At 42.4% G+C, this 19,365-nt stretch overlaps 1 protein-coding gene across 1 annotated transcript in view; it reads right to left on the reverse strand.

The window, feature by feature from the left end:
• Positions 1 to 1,558: 1,558 nt before the first annotated feature.
• The window catches only part of Dnah3 (dynein axonemal heavy chain 3), a 180,918-nt gene continuing 163,111 nt past the window's right edge, over positions 1,559 to 19,365 (reverse strand). Inside the window, exons 54-61 of the mRNA XM_090357818.1 lie at positions 18,454 to 18,698; positions 16,113 to 16,229; positions 12,816 to 12,970; positions 11,202 to 11,369; positions 7,346 to 7,488; positions 5,276 to 5,480; positions 3,402 to 3,539; positions 1,559 to 2,191 (exon numbers count right to left, since the gene is read on the reverse strand). Of these exons, the coding sequence (XP_090213944.1) occupies positions 1,838 to 2,191; positions 3,402 to 3,539; positions 5,276 to 5,480; positions 7,346 to 7,488; positions 11,202 to 11,369; positions 12,816 to 12,970; positions 16,113 to 16,229; positions 18,454 to 18,698 (1,525 nt within the window). The 3' untranslated portion in view covers positions 1,559 to 1,837. The remainder of the gene's footprint in view (positions 2,192 to 3,401; positions 3,540 to 5,275; positions 5,481 to 7,345; positions 7,489 to 11,201; positions 11,370 to 12,815; positions 12,971 to 16,112; positions 16,230 to 18,453; positions 18,699 to 19,365) is intronic.

The following is a 19,365-nucleotide window of genomic DNA, read 5'->3' on the forward strand; positions in this document are numbered from 1 at the left end:
GGACATGAGAAAGGGTATCAATGTTTGTGAAGCAATGCACCTTCTATCTGGTGAATATAATGTATCACTTCTTAATTACAATAAAAATACATGGAAAAAATAGAATTCAGTTGTTCTCTTAGAAACACTCTTACTGCCAGATCCTGTATAGCTTACAATGTGGTTACGTACTGATTCAAGAGTCAGGATTTGGGTTCTTGACTATTTTTCCATCTCATGTGACTAATCAACAGCTGTCTGTTGATGCCGATTCCTGCATGCATTGGAAAAAGGTATGTTTCTGGAAAAAAATAAACTATTAAGATACCCTCTTTGAGTCTGAGGCTGAATTTTCACTGTCTCTATTGCCCTGTGGCAAGATTGGGAGACCTTCTCTTGCACTGAATTCCTAGAGTTGGAAGATTTGCTTCTCTCTGAAGTCAGAGTCTTCAGTTAGGATTTGGCTAGCACCATAAAGGAATTTAAACTGAGGTTTTCTGGAATATGTTTATTTGATTCTCAGAAGCTTTCCACATTCTAGAAAAATCAGAGGCCCTGAGTCAGAACATTTGTTCTAATAAAGAAGCAAGCCAGGCCAGACATATGAAAACTCTCAGCCTTATGTCTGCTTAACTATGAAGTTAGCACGAAACACCCTGAGAAAAGCCATTTAGAGCCAAAGAACTACAAGAGTCAGTGAAGAATCCATCACAAGTTTGACTTTTGTCTCAGGATTTGTTTCTAGGAAATAGAAATGGTGGAATTTTCTTGGACACAGTCTTATTGGAACTATACATCTCTTCCAACAATCTACAGCTGAACATGTACCAGGTGCTTGGACAGAAGGTAGCAGAAAATGCATGGCTTCAAGAACCAAACAAACCACTTGCATTAGTGAGAAAGAGCTGGGTAATGTTAAGCAAGCTACTTAATTCCCCTGAACACTAGAGGTAAAGACAATATTTATAGTGTACAAAATCATGCAAGAGATCTAAATGTGTATTGGGTACAAACCCTGGCAAACTATAGGCAAGCAATAAATATGATTCTTATTAACTCCTTCCTGAAGTTTTAGCTCTTCTATATAGGCTAAAGAGAAAAAAAACTGGAACTGGACTGGGACTATATGTAGAATTTACCTATACAACACAAGACTAATTTGATCCATAGCACAAGAAGCTATTGGATCCTAAATCCTATCAATAATTAAAAAAAATGCTACACACTGGTAGCTCACACCTGTTATCCTTCATTGTTTGGGATGCTGAGATCTGAAAATCACAGCTCAAAGCCAGCCTAGGAAAGTACATAAGACTCAGCTTCAACTAGCTACCAAAAAAAAACAAACAGCAACAACAAAAACAACAACAACAAAACAGAAGTGAAACTCTGGGCTCAAGTGATAGAATGAGCAAAATACCTCAGGGACAGCATCCAGGCTCTGAGTTGAAACCCCAGGACCAAGGCACACACAGATACAAAGGATATTAATCCAAATGACAAAGTCTAAATTGAAGAATACCAACTCTACTTGCCTAATTTGGGAGAAATTTCCTACATTCTCTGTATACAGGTTCTACAGCTATAAAATGCGGATGGTAATAAGCTACTTTATAGAGTTATTATAAAATACCTGGTTTATAGCAGTTGCTGTCTTCATGTAATTACCATCCTCATTGTACTATGACTTAAGAAAAAGCAGCTAGTTGAAACTATGTTAATAAGATAGGGATTAGAGATAAGAAGGGGTGATGATGATAGGGCACATTGCATTTGTGAATGAGACTATCACAGTGAAAAGAGGCTAGTCTGTAGTAAAGAACAAAATGCCATTTACTTTGTTCTGACACAAAAGCCATCAGTTATCCAGCTGGCATAGTGAAGCCACCCCTCGGTTTATCCAGTGCTTTTGGGGCATGTGAGTTGGGAGCTCAACAGAGAGGACATAGTTGGTGGAGTGACCTGTAGTAGAGAGGGTACCTCTCCGGGCACTTGTTTTGTAGACCGGGCACACATAGATTTTCTGATGCAGAAATGTGGCACTCTTTCCAGGCTTTAGCCATATGATGGGCAATGGGTCATAGAGGATTTTGGGGAAAGACTCTCCAATCTGCATAGATTTTCTGTCCCAACGGGCACCTTCCAGGTAGAGTCCTTTTATGTAGGCCCCATCTTCTGGGATATTCTCCATGCTTGTTTCTTGTTTGGTTACCTGGAAGAAGGTAATTCTGTGAGCTTTGTAATCTTCCATTTTTTTCCCACATTAGGCACTAAGAAATGAGTCTAGCTGCAACATTTGGATCTACCAGAATGGATCTCTAATGACAAAAGGGGCTTGTTTGGTATACTCCTGCCTGCCATACATGAGCAAGGTCTGGTTCCTGAGTTGCCCTTACATATGGTGAATGGATCGGAGACAGGAGGCCAAGTTTTATCATAACTTCATGACTTGGTACAATTCCATTTTTGTACCTGGCTTTATGTAGTAAGAAGTTTGATTCTATGCAGAGACATGTTAGGAAAAGAGTCTGGGAAGGAAAAAACTCAATCCTTGATTTATAATTTTACCAATTTCTGTGGTTTTCCTGCTACAATCTAAGAATAAGCTTAGGTGATTCCTGAAAAAATGTTACACCTGGTTCTGATGAGCTGGTGTGAGTCTGCCTCAGCTTACCACTGTTTAGACGGGGGTGGGGGCGTTAAACACCAATTCCTCCTGGAAAAGCACAAAATGGTCTAGGTAGAGGATAATATATAGATATAACAGAGTGGATAATAATCATTTAGTTATATGAGGATAACATAGCTATAACTGAGAAGATAATAATAATTTAGTTATGTGCTATAAATGGGATATCTTTCTTTTTTTGTGCCAATCCTGGGGCTGAAACTCAGAGCCTGGGCACTGTCTTTGAGCTTTCCCCACCCTGTCAGGATTAGTACTCTACCCCTTGAACCATAGCTGCTTCCAGCTTTTTGGTGGAGAGAAAAGTCTCACAGACTTTCCTTCCCCAACTGGCTTCAGACCATGATCCTCATACTTCAGCCTCCTGAGTAACTACAATTAGAAGTTTAAGCCACCAGGGCCCAATCTTTTCCTCCAGTTCTAGTGACTATTCTAGGGTATCGACATTTCTCTAAGGAAGAGGTCATCATGAAGAATAGGCAGCATGGAAGGATGCTTTCATTTTTCAAGGTATGGCTGTAACAGAACTTCCCTCTAGAAAGATTACCTTTTACATATACAATGTCTTGGAAATGCTCTAGAGAGAGAGATGATTTTGGAACTATCACAAGTCACCCTAACGAACTCTTTTGTAGCATTGGAAGCATTTGGACCCTAACACACCCAAATGTGTGGACTAATAAGGAAAAAGGCAATCGTGAATGGTTTGAGCTGTCCTATCCCCAAACACTCCTACCTCAAACTCAAATCCAACGTGATCAATGGGAATGGTATATTTCCGGGAGTAATTCTGAGAGACACCTGTCAAAAACGACTGTGTGAAGTAGAATCCAGAGATCCAAAAAACCACAGGGGGCCCTTTGTCAATCCATTCCTGCAGAGTCACACAAATCAAAATTCAAAATCAGTAACCACAAAATTTGTCCAATGAGTCCCACAAAATAATTGTTTTTATGCAATATGGGACTGCCAGCATTCTATCACTGAATCATGCTGAAGCCCGTTTCTTATGGTTTTGTTCTGTGCTTGTGCCCGTGGTGGGGCTTGAACTCAGGAGTTCACTCTCTGGCTTGGCTTTCTCCCTTAAGGCTGGTATTCTACCACTTAAAGCATACCTTCACTACTGTTTTGTTTCTGAGATAACTTTGCATTGGCTGGCCTTAAGAATTTCAGTCCTCCTGCCTCTGTCTGAGATTATAAGCATTTACCACCACACCCAGGTTTCATACATACACTTTTTCTTATTTTGCCTGAAGCAAGTGGTTTAACTTGCAACTGACTTAATGTAACTCTTGGGTTTGCCTTAGATTTTTGTTTGTGTATGTGTGGGGGGTAATATGGCTTAAACTCAGCCTGGGTGCTATCCCTTAGCTTTTCAGCTCAAGAGCTAAGCCCCACTTCCATTTTCTAAAGGTTAATTGGAGATAGGAGGTTTTTGTACCAGAGCTGGCTTTGAACCTGAATCCTCAGACCTCATTCTCCTAAATAGCTAGGATTTTTTAAGCATGAGCCATAGTGCCCGGCTTGCCTTACATTTTTTGTACCAGTTTTATTTGTACTAGGCTTGGAGCTTAAACTCAGAGCCTCATACTTTTTATTCAAGACTATTACTAAAATCACAGCTTTACTCCCAGCTTTTTTATGTTGATTAATTGGAGGGAAGAGCTTCATGGATTACTCTGCCCAGATTGGTTTACAACTGCAATCCCCAGATCTCAGCCTTCAGCTTAGGTAAGATTAGAGGCATGAGTCACCAGCTCCTGGCTCATTTTCTTACATTTGAAATTAAGGTATAAAGAAATATTCCTACTTTAAGAAAAGCACAGGTGGAAGCTGGTATTGGACACAGTAAGGAGTGGTTGGCAGTGTAGCATGGCATTGTATTGAGTAACTTTAACAACAGCCATTCATTTCTAGAGAGAGTTGTTATATGTTATGAATGTAAGTACATTGTTTCAAGTCTTCTAGTTTTAACAAGATGATATCTGGATTTTTTTGCCACATTTAGAGACTGATTTTGGGGCCTCACATCATGTGTTAAGCAAGTATATTACCACAGTTATCCACTCCCATAGTGCATTTCTTATGTCTAAAAACCCAGTGTTCCAGGACCAGAAATGTGCCTACAGGTAGGGTGCTTTCCTAGCATGCACAAAACCCTAGGTTTGATTCCTCCGTACCGCATATACATAAAAAGCAGGAAGTGGGGCTGTAGGTCAAGTGGTAGAGTGTTAGCCTTGAGAAAACCCAAGGACAGCGCTCAGACCTTGAGTTCAAGCCCCAGGACTAGCAAAAAAAAATATTTAAAAAAATCCAAAGTTCCATGCTAGTTCCAATGTGTGAAATTAAACAAGCCACCAAACCAAGCATATCTATTGGCTAAATCTGTCCCATGAGCCAATTGTATGTGACATTTATTCTAGGTCTTGTGTGTCTATAGACTATAATCTTTCAAAGACTTGGAAAAGTCTTTCTCCTGTTCAAATCACTTCCATGTACCCAGTACAGAATGTTTGTTTCTGCCTGCCTTCCCCTTCTGCCTCTAATTGATTATTTTATCAATTGATGTTTTCATCAAAGTGAGCACACCATTTCTACTCATTCTCATACCTGGAAGAAGGCCAAGCGGGCTAGTAAGTCAGCCATGTAACCCCCCAAGGGTTTCAGTGATGGATAGGACTTCGCTGCCCACATGGCTGGCACTTTACCCAGAAGCATGCTATTGAAGACTTCCTCCAGCTCTGAGGACATCAGGACCTGCCCTTTGATGGCCCGGCCAAGATCAATGAGGCTTCTGCGAACTACTTTGGTCAGCCTGCAAAGAACAAAGGAGCTGGCTTAGCCTGACATTTTTCCAGTTATAAGGCTGCCCTTAAACTCAGCAACAACCCAATAAGGCAAAAGAGTCAAATACTATCTGGATGGGCAAACAACCTCCACAAGATCTGGAGGCAGAGTGATGAAATGTAGGCCACTCAGCTCTGAGTCACTCAGGGCTCATATCAACCCACGGCCATCTCCGGGTCTCAGGTTCCTTATTTGGTCTAAATGGTTTGATTGCTTTTTATTTTGGTTCTGTGGGTACACACATGTACACACACACACACACACACACACACACACACACACACACTCACACTCACACACACACACACCATTTTGGGGGCTTGAACTTGTTATGAGTGCTGTCCCTGAGCTTTTTGGATCAAGGTTAGCATTCTCACACTTGAGTCACAGCTCCATTCCCAGCTTCTTGGGGTCTTTTTTTTGTCAGTTGTGGGGCTTGGACTCTGGGCTTGGACACTGTCCCTGAGCTCTTCAGCTCAAACCTACTGCCCTACTCATTGAGCCACAGGGCCACTTCTGGTTTCCTTCTAGTGGTTAATTGGAGATAAGAGTCTCATGGACCTTAGAGTTCCAGCTGGCTTTGAACCACAATCCTCAGATCTCAGCCTCCTGAGTAGCTAGAATTACAGGCATGAGCCACCACACCTGGTTTGGTTTTTTTTTGCAGTTAGTTAAACATAAGAGTGTCACAGACTTTCCTACCTGGGCTGGCTTTGAACCATAATTCTCAGATCATAGCCTCATGAATAGATGTGAGCCATAGGTTCCTGACTGTTTTGAACTTACTGGGCTCTATCCTGTGGTAATTAGAGAAATAAAATGCATACAGAAGGGGACAGGACCCTTGGCCCTATGGTTAGCCCAGAACAACTCAACTATGTAGAAGAGATGATAGAATGAATTTTTCTCACAACTTGTTATATTTAATATCACCTTTTATACATTGGTTAAGTATGCATGGGCTCTAGAATTAGACCTCCTGGAGTTCCAATGAAGTACTCACTGAGTAACTGAGTACATGCCACTAAACATTTTGATCTTAATTTTATGTTACAATGGGTAGTGGTTAAGGCTAATAAGGCCCTGTGCCCACTAGAGAAGGGCTCCAGTTATCTCACCATCGGAAACTAGATAGCGCAGCATGGAAGTCATTGATCTGGAATCTAATTTTATGCTTAGAGGAGTTTTTGCATTTGTAAAATGGTGATGGGGAGGCTGATAATTGTGCATATTGCAAAGATTATGTGTTGTTTCAATGAAAACCATGCATAATACTTGGCATCATATCTGGCACAAGCAGCTCAGTAAAAGTTGCTCTGACCAGAAGTGGAGCTGTGGCTCAAGTGATAGAGAGCTAGCCTTGAACTAAGGGATAGTGCCCAGACCTGAGTTCAAGCCCAGCACTGGCAAGGAAAGGGAAGGAAAATGAAAGGAGAAAGGAAGGCAGAAAGGGAAGGGAAGGGAGGAAAACAGCTAGGAAGGAAAGAAGAAAATGAAGGAGGGAGGGAGGAAGCCAAGAGAAGGAAGGAAGGTACCGAAGAATTGAACCTGGGTCTTCATGCGTGCTAGGCAAGCATTCTACCACTAGGCCAAACTCCCTACCTCTTCATATTGGTTTTAACTTTACTAAGAGTGTCACACAAATGATGGGAGAGAATGCATAGCAGTGATTTAACCCTAGGCCAACATGTGCTGTGTCTGGTTCTCTTCATGTCTCTCCCTATAGCAAACCACATCTTCTACACAGCAACTCCTTAGTAAGTGTCTGTCTGGCCACTGTCCACTTGAACCCATCCCTCATCTTCAGAATCCAGACAAGATCATCTGACCCACCTGTTGAATCTGATGAGCTCCTGTCTGAGGACAGTGTTCATGGATTCCTCATAGACCACGGGGTACAACTTCATGATCTTTTCCAAGTCAAAGTCACTGGGAAGCTTCGAGAGGATGTCCTGGGCCAGCTCCTCAACCACTTCCTTGAAATACAAGCGGTAGAGGTGTGAGTGAGAAATGAGAATTGCAACGGGGTTTTCTCTGAGTAAACTGGAAACAGTGTCAATCTGAGGTGTTTTTTTCTGTTTGTCTTGTTTTATTGTTGGTTGTGGGGCTTGAACTCAGGGTGTGGGTGCTGTCTACCACTTTTAGCTATAATACCACTTCCGTGTCCTGTTTTGGGTTTTTTTTGCCAGTCCTGGTTTGGACTCAGGGTCTGAGCACTGTCCTTGGACTTTCACAAGGCTAGAGCTCTACTGCTTGAGCCACAGCACTACTCCTGGCTTTTTTTCAATGTATGTGGTACCGACAAATCAAACCTGGGTCTTCCTGCATGCTAGGCAAGCACTCTACCACTAGGCCAAACTCCCAGCCATGTGTCCTGTTTTTTTGAGACAGGGTCTCACTTTGTATCCCAGATTGGCCTCAGACTAATGATCCTCCTGCCTCTGCCTCCCAAGTGCTGGAATTAAAGAATTGCATCATCAAATCCAGCTAGCAACTGTCTTTTTAAACATATTCAATGGGTAGAGCACCTGTAGCTTTTGCCTACAATTGCATCTACTGAGGAGGCTGACATCTGACAACTGTGGTTCAAAGCCAACCCAGGCAGGAAAGACAGTGAGACTCTTATCTCAAATTCACACACACACGCAAAAGAAAAGAAACAGCTGGAAGTAGTTCAACTCAAGTAGTTGAGTGTCAGCCTTGAGCAAAAAACCAAAAACTCAGGGATAATATATAGGCCCTAAGTTCAAACCCCAGGACTGGCACACATACACACAATTAAATTAAATGAAAATATAAATATATTTAATAAAACCTTTCTGGGAACTTACAGAAGCCAATTGGGAGCGGAAGACATTCATTATTCTTCTCTCTTTCCCAGAAGATAAAGATAGTAAGCAATGGAGCCCTGTCCTTACACCTAGCCATAGGTCCTGTGATTCAGTCAGATTATACCTGCTCAGCCAGACAGCTTTTTTCTTCTTTTTGTCACTCCGGGGGCCTGAGCTCAGAGCCTGAGCACTGTCCTTAGGTTTTCTCAAGGCCAGAGGCCATTTGAGCCATAGCACCACTTCCAGCTTTTTCTATGTATGTGGTACAGAGAAATTGAACCCAGGTCTTTGTGCATGGTAGGCAAGCACTGTACTTCTAGGCCAAACTCCAGGCACCCCAGCCAAACAGCTTTAGGGTAGCTCTGAACACTTTTGAAAAAATACACTCTCCCTCCTTCCCCGGCCCCACCCTAAAAATATACCATGGCTTAGAACTCCCCACAGTTTTCTCAGTGCATTCAGCAAGGGAAGTTGGAAGGTACTGAGTTTAGCCAAGAAAGGGAAGGAACAAGTCCAGAGAAAGCACAGTGTGGAGATAGGAAAGCCAGGCAGCTAGCCCATCCTTAAGGATCTTGGAAGGCTAGAAGGCAGCTTTGTTCTTTTCTGCCTTTATGGGGATCTCCACTCCAACATAAGGACACACCAACCAGGCTGATTTACCTTCATACGAATTACCATTTATGGCACTTTGAACCCAATCAGGAGACCCAAAAAGTATGATTCATATTGAGAGGGACTAACCATGAGGCAGCATGGGTAGTGGGTGGGTCAGGGAAGAGGGTTAGAAAAAGAAAATGCAAAGTGAGAGCCTGAGTTTCCGTGGCTCATGCCCATAATCCTTGCTGCTCAGGAATCTGAGATGTGAGCATCACCATTCAGAGCCAGCCTAGACAAGAACAGTTTATAAAACCTTTACACCAATTAATCACTAAAAGGCCAGAAGTGGAGTTATGGTTCCGATGGTAGAGGGAAAATCCTTGAATAGAAAAAAGCTAAGGAACACTGCTGGGCCCTAAGTTCAAGTTCCAGTATACACACACATACACATACACACACACACACACACACACACACACACACACACACACACACACACACACACACTAAAGGAAGGAAGGGAAGGAGGGAATGGAAGGGAAGGAAGAATGAATGGGAGGGCAAACCAGGAGAGAGGGTGGTGGAATCAGACAGCAAACAGAGTTCTAGGTCTATGTCTGATTTTTTTTGGGGGGGGATGGGGCTTGAATTCAGCCTGGAGGCTGTCCCTGGACTCCTCAGCTCAAGGGTACCATCCTACCCTTTGAGCCAAGCCCCACTTCCTGTTTTCTAGAGGTTAATTGGAGATAAGAGTTTCAGGTCTTTTTGTGCCTGGGATGGCTTCAAACCTTGAGCCTCAGATCTTAACCTCCTCTGTAGCTAGGATTACAGGCGTGAGCTACCGTACCTGGCTTGTCTATGTCTGATTTTGTGAAGAAGTTGAAACTGGTCACTTCCTGTCACTGGTGGACAGTCCAGTTTGAGTTAGACTCCCTGTGGATAGGGGACACTAATCTTCTGGTAACTGCCTTAGGAGATTTCACATCTCAGCCTCCTGAGTAACCTAGGAACTCTGCTGATTTAGACTGGGTCATTGCTTCACAAGGCATGTACCGGACCACACGAAATATGAAGAATGATTTTAAATGTGTCCAGGGCCCGAAATAATGTTTAATTACATGGTAAGAAAAATAATTTCTTCAAGTTTTAATCTTTCTTTCTCCATTCCTGACAAATAAGCGTCAGATCTGTGCTAATTTTAGCAATTCTTTAATGCTAGCCCCTTTTCTTTTCTTTTCTGTTCTTTTCTTTTCTTTTCTTGTTTTTTGCCAATCCTGGGTCTTGAACTTGGGTCCTGAGCACTATTCTTGGGCTTTCTCAAGGCTAGAGCTCTACCACTTGAACCACAGCACCATTTCCAACTTTTTCTATGTATATGTGGTATCAAGGAATTGAACCCAGGTCTTCATGCTTGCTAGGCAAGCACTCTACCACTAGGCCACACTCTTGTCCTGCACACTTATTTTACTTCCATCTTTCAAACTCCCGGTCCCTAGCCCCTTTTCTTAAAAAAAAAATCTTATTGTTATTATAAAGGTGATCTACAGAGGGGTTAGAGTTGTTTTTATTTTGTACAATGTCTTCCTCTCCCCTCCCTCTCTCAATCTATCCCCCTTTTCAAAGAAGCCTGCAAAGCTTTGGCCAGCTACATCATCTGGGAAGAATTTAGGAACTATTAACAATAGTTCCCCGTCCCTTGCTGTCTTCCATGCTTAGGTGACTTTAAAGAAATGTGTTTCCATTTCTACTCTCAGACAGTGTTTTAGCTTTTGCATTCACACACACACACACACACACGTGTGTGTGTGTGTGTGTGTGTGTGTGTGTGTGTGTGTGTGTGTGTTAGTATTGGGGCTTAAACTTAGAGGCTAGGTCCCATTCCTTAGCTTTTTAAGTGCAAGACTAATACTCTGCCAGTTAAGCCACAGCTCCATTTCTGGCTTTTTGGTAGTTGGTTGGAGCTAAGAGTGTCATGGGTTTTCTGCCCAGGCTGACTTCAAACAACAGTCCTCAGATGTCAGCCTCATGAGTGATGAGGATTACAAAGATGGGCCACCAGTACCCAGATTTATTCCCTTGTAATTCTTGTTTATGAACCCTCAGCCATAAGGCCAAAGCACTTAGGCTCTCCCTCAGGCAAAACCGGCCTCTGCCAAGCCTTGACTTTTCTGTGCTCTTGGTAATCACCTCCAATCCTGAGTGTGCACTAGATGGAAAACTGCCTGGGAAATTAAATTACATTTCCTCACAAGCCTGGTTACCTGCGGAGACTTGCCACTCCCTCCTGACTGTCTAGGAAGAGTGAGCAGCACCCCTTGGAAGAGCTGGTTGGTTTCCTGGTTGTCCTTGGTGATGTCTGCATTCTCATGAAGGCCGAATACTTCTGGGTGGGCTGTGATGGGGAGGGTCCTGAGATAGTCGATGTAAGTCTGGAAAGAAAATATTTGGTTGATACAGACATAGAGTCTCACAGGTACCATAAGCATCTGGGGATTTTACAGTGCCCAGCTCTAAACAGGAATCACTGTATCAGTAACACTGCCCTTCTTGGGCTTGGCAAATAAATCTCAAAGATTTCTATTCAAAAAATAAAGCATCTTTCTTCCCATGACTGGCTTCTCTGTTCCTGCCGGCCTTAGATTTATTACACAGAATTGGATTTAGATCCTAGCTTTGTGACTGTGTAACTCAGTTTCCTTGCCCGTGAGTGGAAAGAGAAATGAGGTTATTAAAGAATAAGGCTTTGGCACATTAATCAATGAAAATAAGCTCTTAGTTTGGTGTCAGTGGCTAATGCCTGTAATTCTAGCTACTCAGAAGGTTGAGATCTCAGGATCATGGTACAAACCCAGCTAGGGTAGGGAAGTCCATGAAAGTCACATTTCCAGCTAACTACTAAAAACCCGAAAGACCAGCTGTGACTCAAGGGCTAAAGTACTAACCTTGGGCAAAAAAAGTTCAGGAAAAGTACCCAGGCCCTAAGTTCAAGTCTCAGGAATGGAACCACAAAATAAGCTTTATTTTCATCTTTCCTGCATGTATATATACAATTTTTGCCAATTCTGCGGATGGAACTTAGGGCCTAGGCTCTGTCCCAGAGCTTTCTCAAAGCTGGCACTCTCCCTTGAACTACAGAATCACTTCTGGCTTTGTGTATATGGTACCAAGGAATCAAACCCAGAATTTTGTGCATGCTAGGCAAGCACTCTATCTCTAGGCCACACTCCTGTCCTGGTCACTTATTTTACTTCCATCTTTCCTGTCTTATCCTCATCCCTCTAGTCTAGTTTTCCTGACCCTCCTTCTACCACCTTTTGAATCTTTGCTTCCAAGTAGCAATTACCACCCCGCTATGCCCAAGACTTTCTCTTTACTATCCTGTTCCCTTCACTCTGGTTTTGCCAAATGGATCACCATCCCTTGTGCTGGTCCTGGGGCTTCAAATTAAGGTCTCTTGGTCATCCTTAGTTTTTTGGCTTAAGGGTGACATTCTTCCACTCACATCACAGTTCAACTTAGAGCATTTTGGTGGTTCATTGGAGATAAGAGTCTCACAGACTTTTCTGCTCAGGCTGGCTTTGAACTACAATCCTCAGATCTCAGTCTACTGAGTGGCTAGGATTACAGATGTGAGCCACCAGCACACACTTGTACCCTGTATTTTGAAAAGCATTGTCTACCAAATACCAAGCATTCACTAAACAGTAACAGCACCTCTCTTGAAGGGTCTTTGGGATATTGGAAGCAGTTTCTATGGGTCTGACTCAGTAAGGAAACCCAAGGGTATCCCAGGGGCTTTCCTTGGGTATAACTGCAGCCCTAGCCTTGTGGGGACTACTGAGTCCCTTTGGGAACAGAGGAAGGCCATTCTTCACCTGGTAGGGACCATGAGGAGGGACGTAGTAAATGTCTCCAGGAGCAAGGTAGTAATGGTCCTGTTCAATTTCTTTACAGTAGAACGTGGACAGAAGTGACAGTAGGAGACGCCTGTCTTTGTCATCTGTTACTCTGCCTCCGTAATTGCATTCCCCTGTGGACAGCAGACAAGGGAAGAAGTTAAGCACAAAGAAAGTCATCATTAACCTGAAATAGGATTCCTCCAGCCAAGTAACTGTATTCAAACATAGAATCGTCCATGGTCCACAGATTGACTGATGCTATACTCAATGTGTGATAAGAAGGCCTTTGGAGAATATGATTGCTAGAAAAATAATGCAAGTTTTCCATATTAGAACAGGCACTGAAAGAAAACAATATAATCAGCAAGAATTCCACCAAAGGTAACTATTCATATTTAGTCAGCTTCCAGTCATTTTCCCAAATATATATGTCTCTGTCTATATACACACACATATACATATATATATATGTCTGTCTATCTATCTATCTATCTATCCATATGTGAAAAGCATTTTTAAAATGTGGGCTTTGGTGGCTCATGCCTGTAACCTTAGCTACTCACAAGGCTGACATTCGAGAATCACTGTTCACAGAGAGCCAAGCAGGAAAGTCTGTGAGACACTTATCTCTATGAAATTACCCCAAATGCTGGAGGTGGAGCTGTGATTCAAATGGTAGAGCACTAGCCTTGAGCTGAAGAGCTTAGGGACAGTGCCCAGGCCCAGCGTTCAAGCCCCATAACAGACCAAAAAAAAAAAGATGGACTTTGCAGTTCCAATTCCAGCTCTGTCACTTAAGAACAGTTTCTTATTTGTCAAGTCAGAGATTAATGTACAAGGTTGACTAACAGACTTTCTTCCTGTGTGGGCTGGCTTAAAACTTTTATTCTCAGATCTCAGCCTTCTGTCCCACCACCCACAAAAGGAAAAAAAGCTAATGGTTAGTGCCCAGACCCCAAGTTCTAGCTCCAGGACCAGCATAATATGTAAGTAAATAAACATATAAAATAACAGATGAGCCCTGCCTGGCATAGAATGATGGGAATACGGCCCACTTCTTTTCTTTTCTTTTCTTTTCTGCCAATCATGGGGCTCGAACTCAGGACCTGGATACTGTCCTCAGACACATTTTGCTCCAGCCTAGCGCTCTGCCACTTGAGCCACACTGCCACTTCTGCTGGCTTTTTCTGTGTATGTGGTACCCAGGAATTGAACTCAGGGCTTCATGCATGCTAGGCAAATATTCTGCCACTCAGCTACACTCCTGGCTCTCAACATGGCCCACTTCTGTAAAGAATTTTTTCACTAAAGTTGACTGAACTTGTGCAATGTGGGTCACAAGAGTTGTGCTAAGAATTCACAATGAATTGGGTTAAGTTCAGTGTGTTCTTTACAGCTAATACAGGTCTTTCAACATTGAAACATATTAACATGGTACATGGAATAGTTCTGTATTGTAGCAGTCTCTCCTGTGCATTAAAGAATGTTTCTAGTACATTAGGCCCCCATGGCTCACACCTACATTTCTAGCTACTCAGAAGGCTAAGATCTGAGGATCAAAGTTTTAAGCCAGCCCAGACAGGAAGAAAGTTCATTAGATACTTATGTCCAATTAATCAACAAAAAGGCAGAAGTGGAGCTGTGGTTCAAGTGGTAGAACAACATCCTTGGGCTATAAAAACTAAGGGACAATATCCAGGACCTGAGTTCAAGCCTCTACCCTTTAGATATCAGTAGTATATCACACACATACTTGTTGTAAAAACCAAAACATCACTAGACAATTACCAAATTTCACATGGGGGTCAAAGAGAACAAAGGCTGGAAAATACAGTCATTGTAGTCAACATACAGGTGTGAAAATGGAAGCACATAAGTTGTGATGGGTGGCATTGGGGGCGGGAGAATGGAGGGGAATGATGGAAGGGGTGACACCAAGATGCACAGTTCCATTAACTGACATATTGAACTGAAGCCCCTTTGTATGATTGCTTAATATTTTAAAAATCAATTTAAAATTTCCCATTGCTCAAATCACACCTCTAAAGCTTCAGTTACTTCAGCTTTAAAATGGGTATACTAACAAACATGGAGTGCTTTAGCTTCAAAGATTCAATGCATCAATTATGTGTATAAAGTGTGTGGTACTTTGGCAAAGGAGACTCAGGCAAACTCCTTAACATCTGTGCTTGAAGAGGAAATTTATGTGTGATCTTGTAGAAGTCCTTCTCTTTCCATTGAGCTACATTTGATCTTTGGCCATTGAATTTCCTTCATCTCTATTTCACGTCCAGTTTCTGAGATTTACATTATGTATTTCTCGAGGGCAGCATCATGTTTTGTACACCTAAATTCTTCTACATTGTGTACTAGTATTTATACTGAGTGACAAATAACAAATTGCTGATGAATTGTTGTAATACAAAACAGTCATGGGATAGGAAGTGTGGCTCAAGTGTTAGAGCATCAGCCAGTGAGCTAAAGCATCAGATGCCAAGTTCAAACCCTTATCTCAGACAAACAAACAAAACCTAAGGATCCCTCTATAGGGGATGCTTCTCTATCCCTCCCTTCCTACTGCCCACTCTATTTACTTCTTTCATTTATAAAACTTGACCAGAGGGTGCATATATATATGGTGTGTGTGTGTGTGTGTGTGTGTGTGTGTGTGTGTGTGCACGTGTGTGTGCTAGGATTTGAACTCAGGGCCTGGGTGCTGTCCCTGAGCCTTTTTGCTCAAGGCAAGCACTCTGCCACTTAAGCCACATTCTACTTCTAGTTTTTTGGGGGTGATTAACTAAAGATAAGAGTCTCACTGACAGGGGGGCTGGGAGTTTGTCCTAGTGGTAGAGTGCTTGCCTAGCATGCACGAATACCCGGGTTCGATTCCTCGGTACCACATATATATATATATATTAAAAAGCCGGAAGTGGTGCTGAGGCTCAAGTGGTAGAGCTCTAGCCTTGAGAAAGTCCAAGGACAGTGCTCAGGCCCTGAGCTCAAGCCCAGGACTGGCAAAAAAAAAAAAGAGTCTCACTGACAGGGCTGACTTCAAACCTTGATCCTCAGATCTCATCCAAGTAACTGGAATTTTCAGACATAGGCCACCAGCACCCAGATTCTAGGGAATAAATCTTCATTTTCTTGTTTATAATGCTTTGAAATATCCAGCATTCAATGTTAGTTGATTGAATGAAAGAGTGATTTTTTAAGTGAATAGAGACAGAAGAAAAAGAGCAAAATAAAAAATAGTGCTCTCTATCCAGTATTTACCTGTCAGGTAGGTCAGAGCTTCAAATGGCACTTCTTTGTACTCATTGAGAAACATCTGTATCTGTCTCATGCTAATCCTTAGATCAGATTCATTAAATTCATAAGGAATATTCCAACCTGTAAGAAGCGCAGATGAATTAGAGGCTTTGGTGCTAAAAACTCTCAATTTTCACTTGATAGACTGAGCTGGTGGAATTAAATGTCATTATGGATCAAGATCCTCTTTTTTCAGCCCTCTAAACTAGTAGCCTTGCCATTTACTGCCCACCTGGGAGCCATTTTGCCTGAAAAAAAAACATCCATTCTGAAATCAATTTTCTTGTGGTCCCCCCTCCTCCACCATTTGTTAAGGAAGATGTTAACATCCTGGGATTTGTGGAATGAGAATATTTAGGCTGGCTACAAGACAGTGATAATCCACAGAGCTCCAAAAATAACAAAGTACAGCCAAAGAGCAGACCTGGGATCAGGCAACAAAATAAATCTGCTTTGGATAACTTCCCTCCTTCCATTTGTGGCAAAACTTCAGGCTAGCCTTAAGGAAACTGCCACTTGCATTTCCCTTTGCTGCTGAGTAACTACAGAAATGTGTGCACCAGGTCTGGGATAAGACAGAAGATTATGGGGTATGGTGAATCCATCACTTAACAGAGAGGTTGGATTTCTTCCTGAACAATCACATTCAGGTGAAAAAATTAAAACAAAATGCATGTGATGAAAAATAAGACACAATAGGGCGGTTGATTCTGAGTCAAACTGTGGCTTGGGTTTCTGGAGGTCTGGCACTTTGAGGAAAATAGGATACATGAAATGTAGATGCATGGTTCTCCCTTCACCCTCAAGGAAGTCATGTGATCTGTGGAGCTAACAGGGGGTGTGTAGAGTATGAAGACAGAAGGAAAGGAAGTAGATACTCAAGAAGACTCATCATGCCTGGCGCTGGTGGCTCATGCCTGTAATCTTAGCTACTCGGGAGGCTGAGATCTGAGGATCACGATTCAGAGGCAGTCCAGGCACGAAAGTCTGTGAGACTCTTATCTCCAGTTAACCACCAGAAAAACCAGAAGTGGCACTGTGGCTCAAAGTGGTAGAGTGCTAACCTTGAGCTGAAGAGCTCGGGTACAGCACCCAGGACCAGAGTTCAAGCCCCACGAAAAGAAAAAACAAAAACAAAAAAAGACTCATCGTGAGGGCAATCTGTCTACTTATCTAACCTAAAGAACTATTAAGACTACCTTGTCACTCTGTATAGCTCTTCAACCCAAATCTAAGGTAGGCCACAGGTAAAAATCATCTAACACTAGGATAACAGGGGGATTTCAATTAACAATATGATCTTTTGCCCTAGTGAAATCTAACTCATCGGCTAGATTATATTAATCAATAAATGTGCTGTTGTCATTGAAAATCACAGACCAAGGGCCAGGAGTTTGGCCTCGTGGTAGAGTGCTTGCCTAGCATGCACAAAGACCAGGGTTTGATTCTTTTACCACATACATAGAAAAAGCTAGAAGTGATGCTGTGGTTTTAAGTGGTAGAGCAGTAGCCTTGAAAACACAAGGACAGTGCTCAGGCCCTGAGTTCAAGCCCTGGGACTGCTCCCCCCACACACAAAAAAGAAGATAATCACAGTCCTACGTCCCAGGTATGTTTCTGTTTTTCATTGTTATACATATGTAAAAATACTACCTTAAAATGTATTTTATTGTGTAGTCCTAGAGCTTGAACTCAAGAGCCTAGGCACTGTCCCTAAGCTTTTAGTTTCAAGGCTAATGCTCTACCACTTGAGCCACAGAAACACTTCCAGCTTTTGGTAGGAATTAGAGATAAGCATCTCAGTGACTTTCTTGCCCAGGCTGGCTCTGAATTGTGATCCTCAGATCTCAGCCTCCTGAGTAGCTACAATTACAAACATTAACCACTAGTGCCTGGGTTATTAAGGAATTTTAAGTCACTTGGTGACAACTCCTTGAAGAATAGTCAATGTTCCTAAGATATACAAACACATTACAAAGTGAAAAGCCTCCAAACTTCACTGAGTTTGGAATATCACTCCTTTCCTTAACTTTGGCATTGTCCAGTTTATAGGGGTACCATATTTAGCAAATAAAAATAGAGAACACTGAGTGAAAGTTTCATTTAAGTAATATAACATTTAGTATAAATAAATCCCCAATACTGCAGAGAATATATACTGTATTTTCCTGAGCACCCCATCTGAATGCAAGCCTGAACACATGCCTATAAACACACACACACACACACACACACACACACACACACACACACACACCCCTCTGTGATCTTTCCCAGGCAACTCATACACATTGTCATGGCTCACCTAGAGGTCCAAAGTTCCTTCTCTCTTGAACGATGGCATGGAAGAAGCAGAGGCCAAACAACAACTTCTGCCATATCACTGGCTTTAAGCAGCTTTGAAAAAACATTATATCTGAGATGGGGTCATTGAGATAGGAGCGCAAAAGGTTAGCCCGGAGCCCTTTGGGGGGCTCATTGGTCATTTTGATCCCATTCTGAAGAATGCTGACTGGAAATTTCTCTGATGGATAGCTGGTTAGCCAGAGTCTAGAAGAACAAGAATGCAATAAATGATATTTTAAAGCAATAACATCAAGTAACAATAATAATAATTAAAACAATAACAACTATTAAGTACCGTTAGAATCTAGCCCATCATAAATCGTTCATGTTAGCTGTGGTGAAGTCATTCTGCAAGGGTGGACATCCAGTGGCCAGCGTTCTGCCTGGCTGTCCTTTTCAAGGTCACCCTGGCCTGACTGGGCCACTAACCTTAACCCTGCTTCCCATTCACAATGCAGTCTCCCATCTTCTTACAGGCTTCCTCCTTAAGAAGAGGTCTCCCTAACTCTACAGCCGCTGCTGCTGTCAATCCAGATAGAGACAGCCTGCCAGTCTCCCTGGCATTAAACTTTTCTCCCCTTTCATTCATCTGGAGTGTGCATTATCTGGTCTAGATATCTAAGAGTTAGTTCATTTCCTTTAATTCTTATCCCTACAAGGAGGGATTCACCTTTCTGCCCCCTTTACCGGAGGGGAAACAAAGGCAATGGTTGGTCAGGTTGGTTTATCAAGAATAAGCCACTAGTGAGCTTGCATTCTCTTACTCCAAATCCCCTGCTCCTAAACCCCTCCCTTCTTGGCCCTCGTTGGAATTTCTGAGCCCCTTACCACTGTTAAGAGTAACTGGAGTGAGAAAAGCATTGTTTTCACC

The sequence above is a fragment of the Megascapheus bottae genome, chromosome 25 (genome assembly GCF_031878675.1).
Source record: "Megascapheus bottae isolate mThoBot1 chromosome 25, mThoBot2.hap1, whole genome shotgun sequence".
NCBI lineage: Eukaryota > Metazoa > Chordata > Mammalia > Rodentia > Geomyidae > Megascapheus > Megascapheus bottae.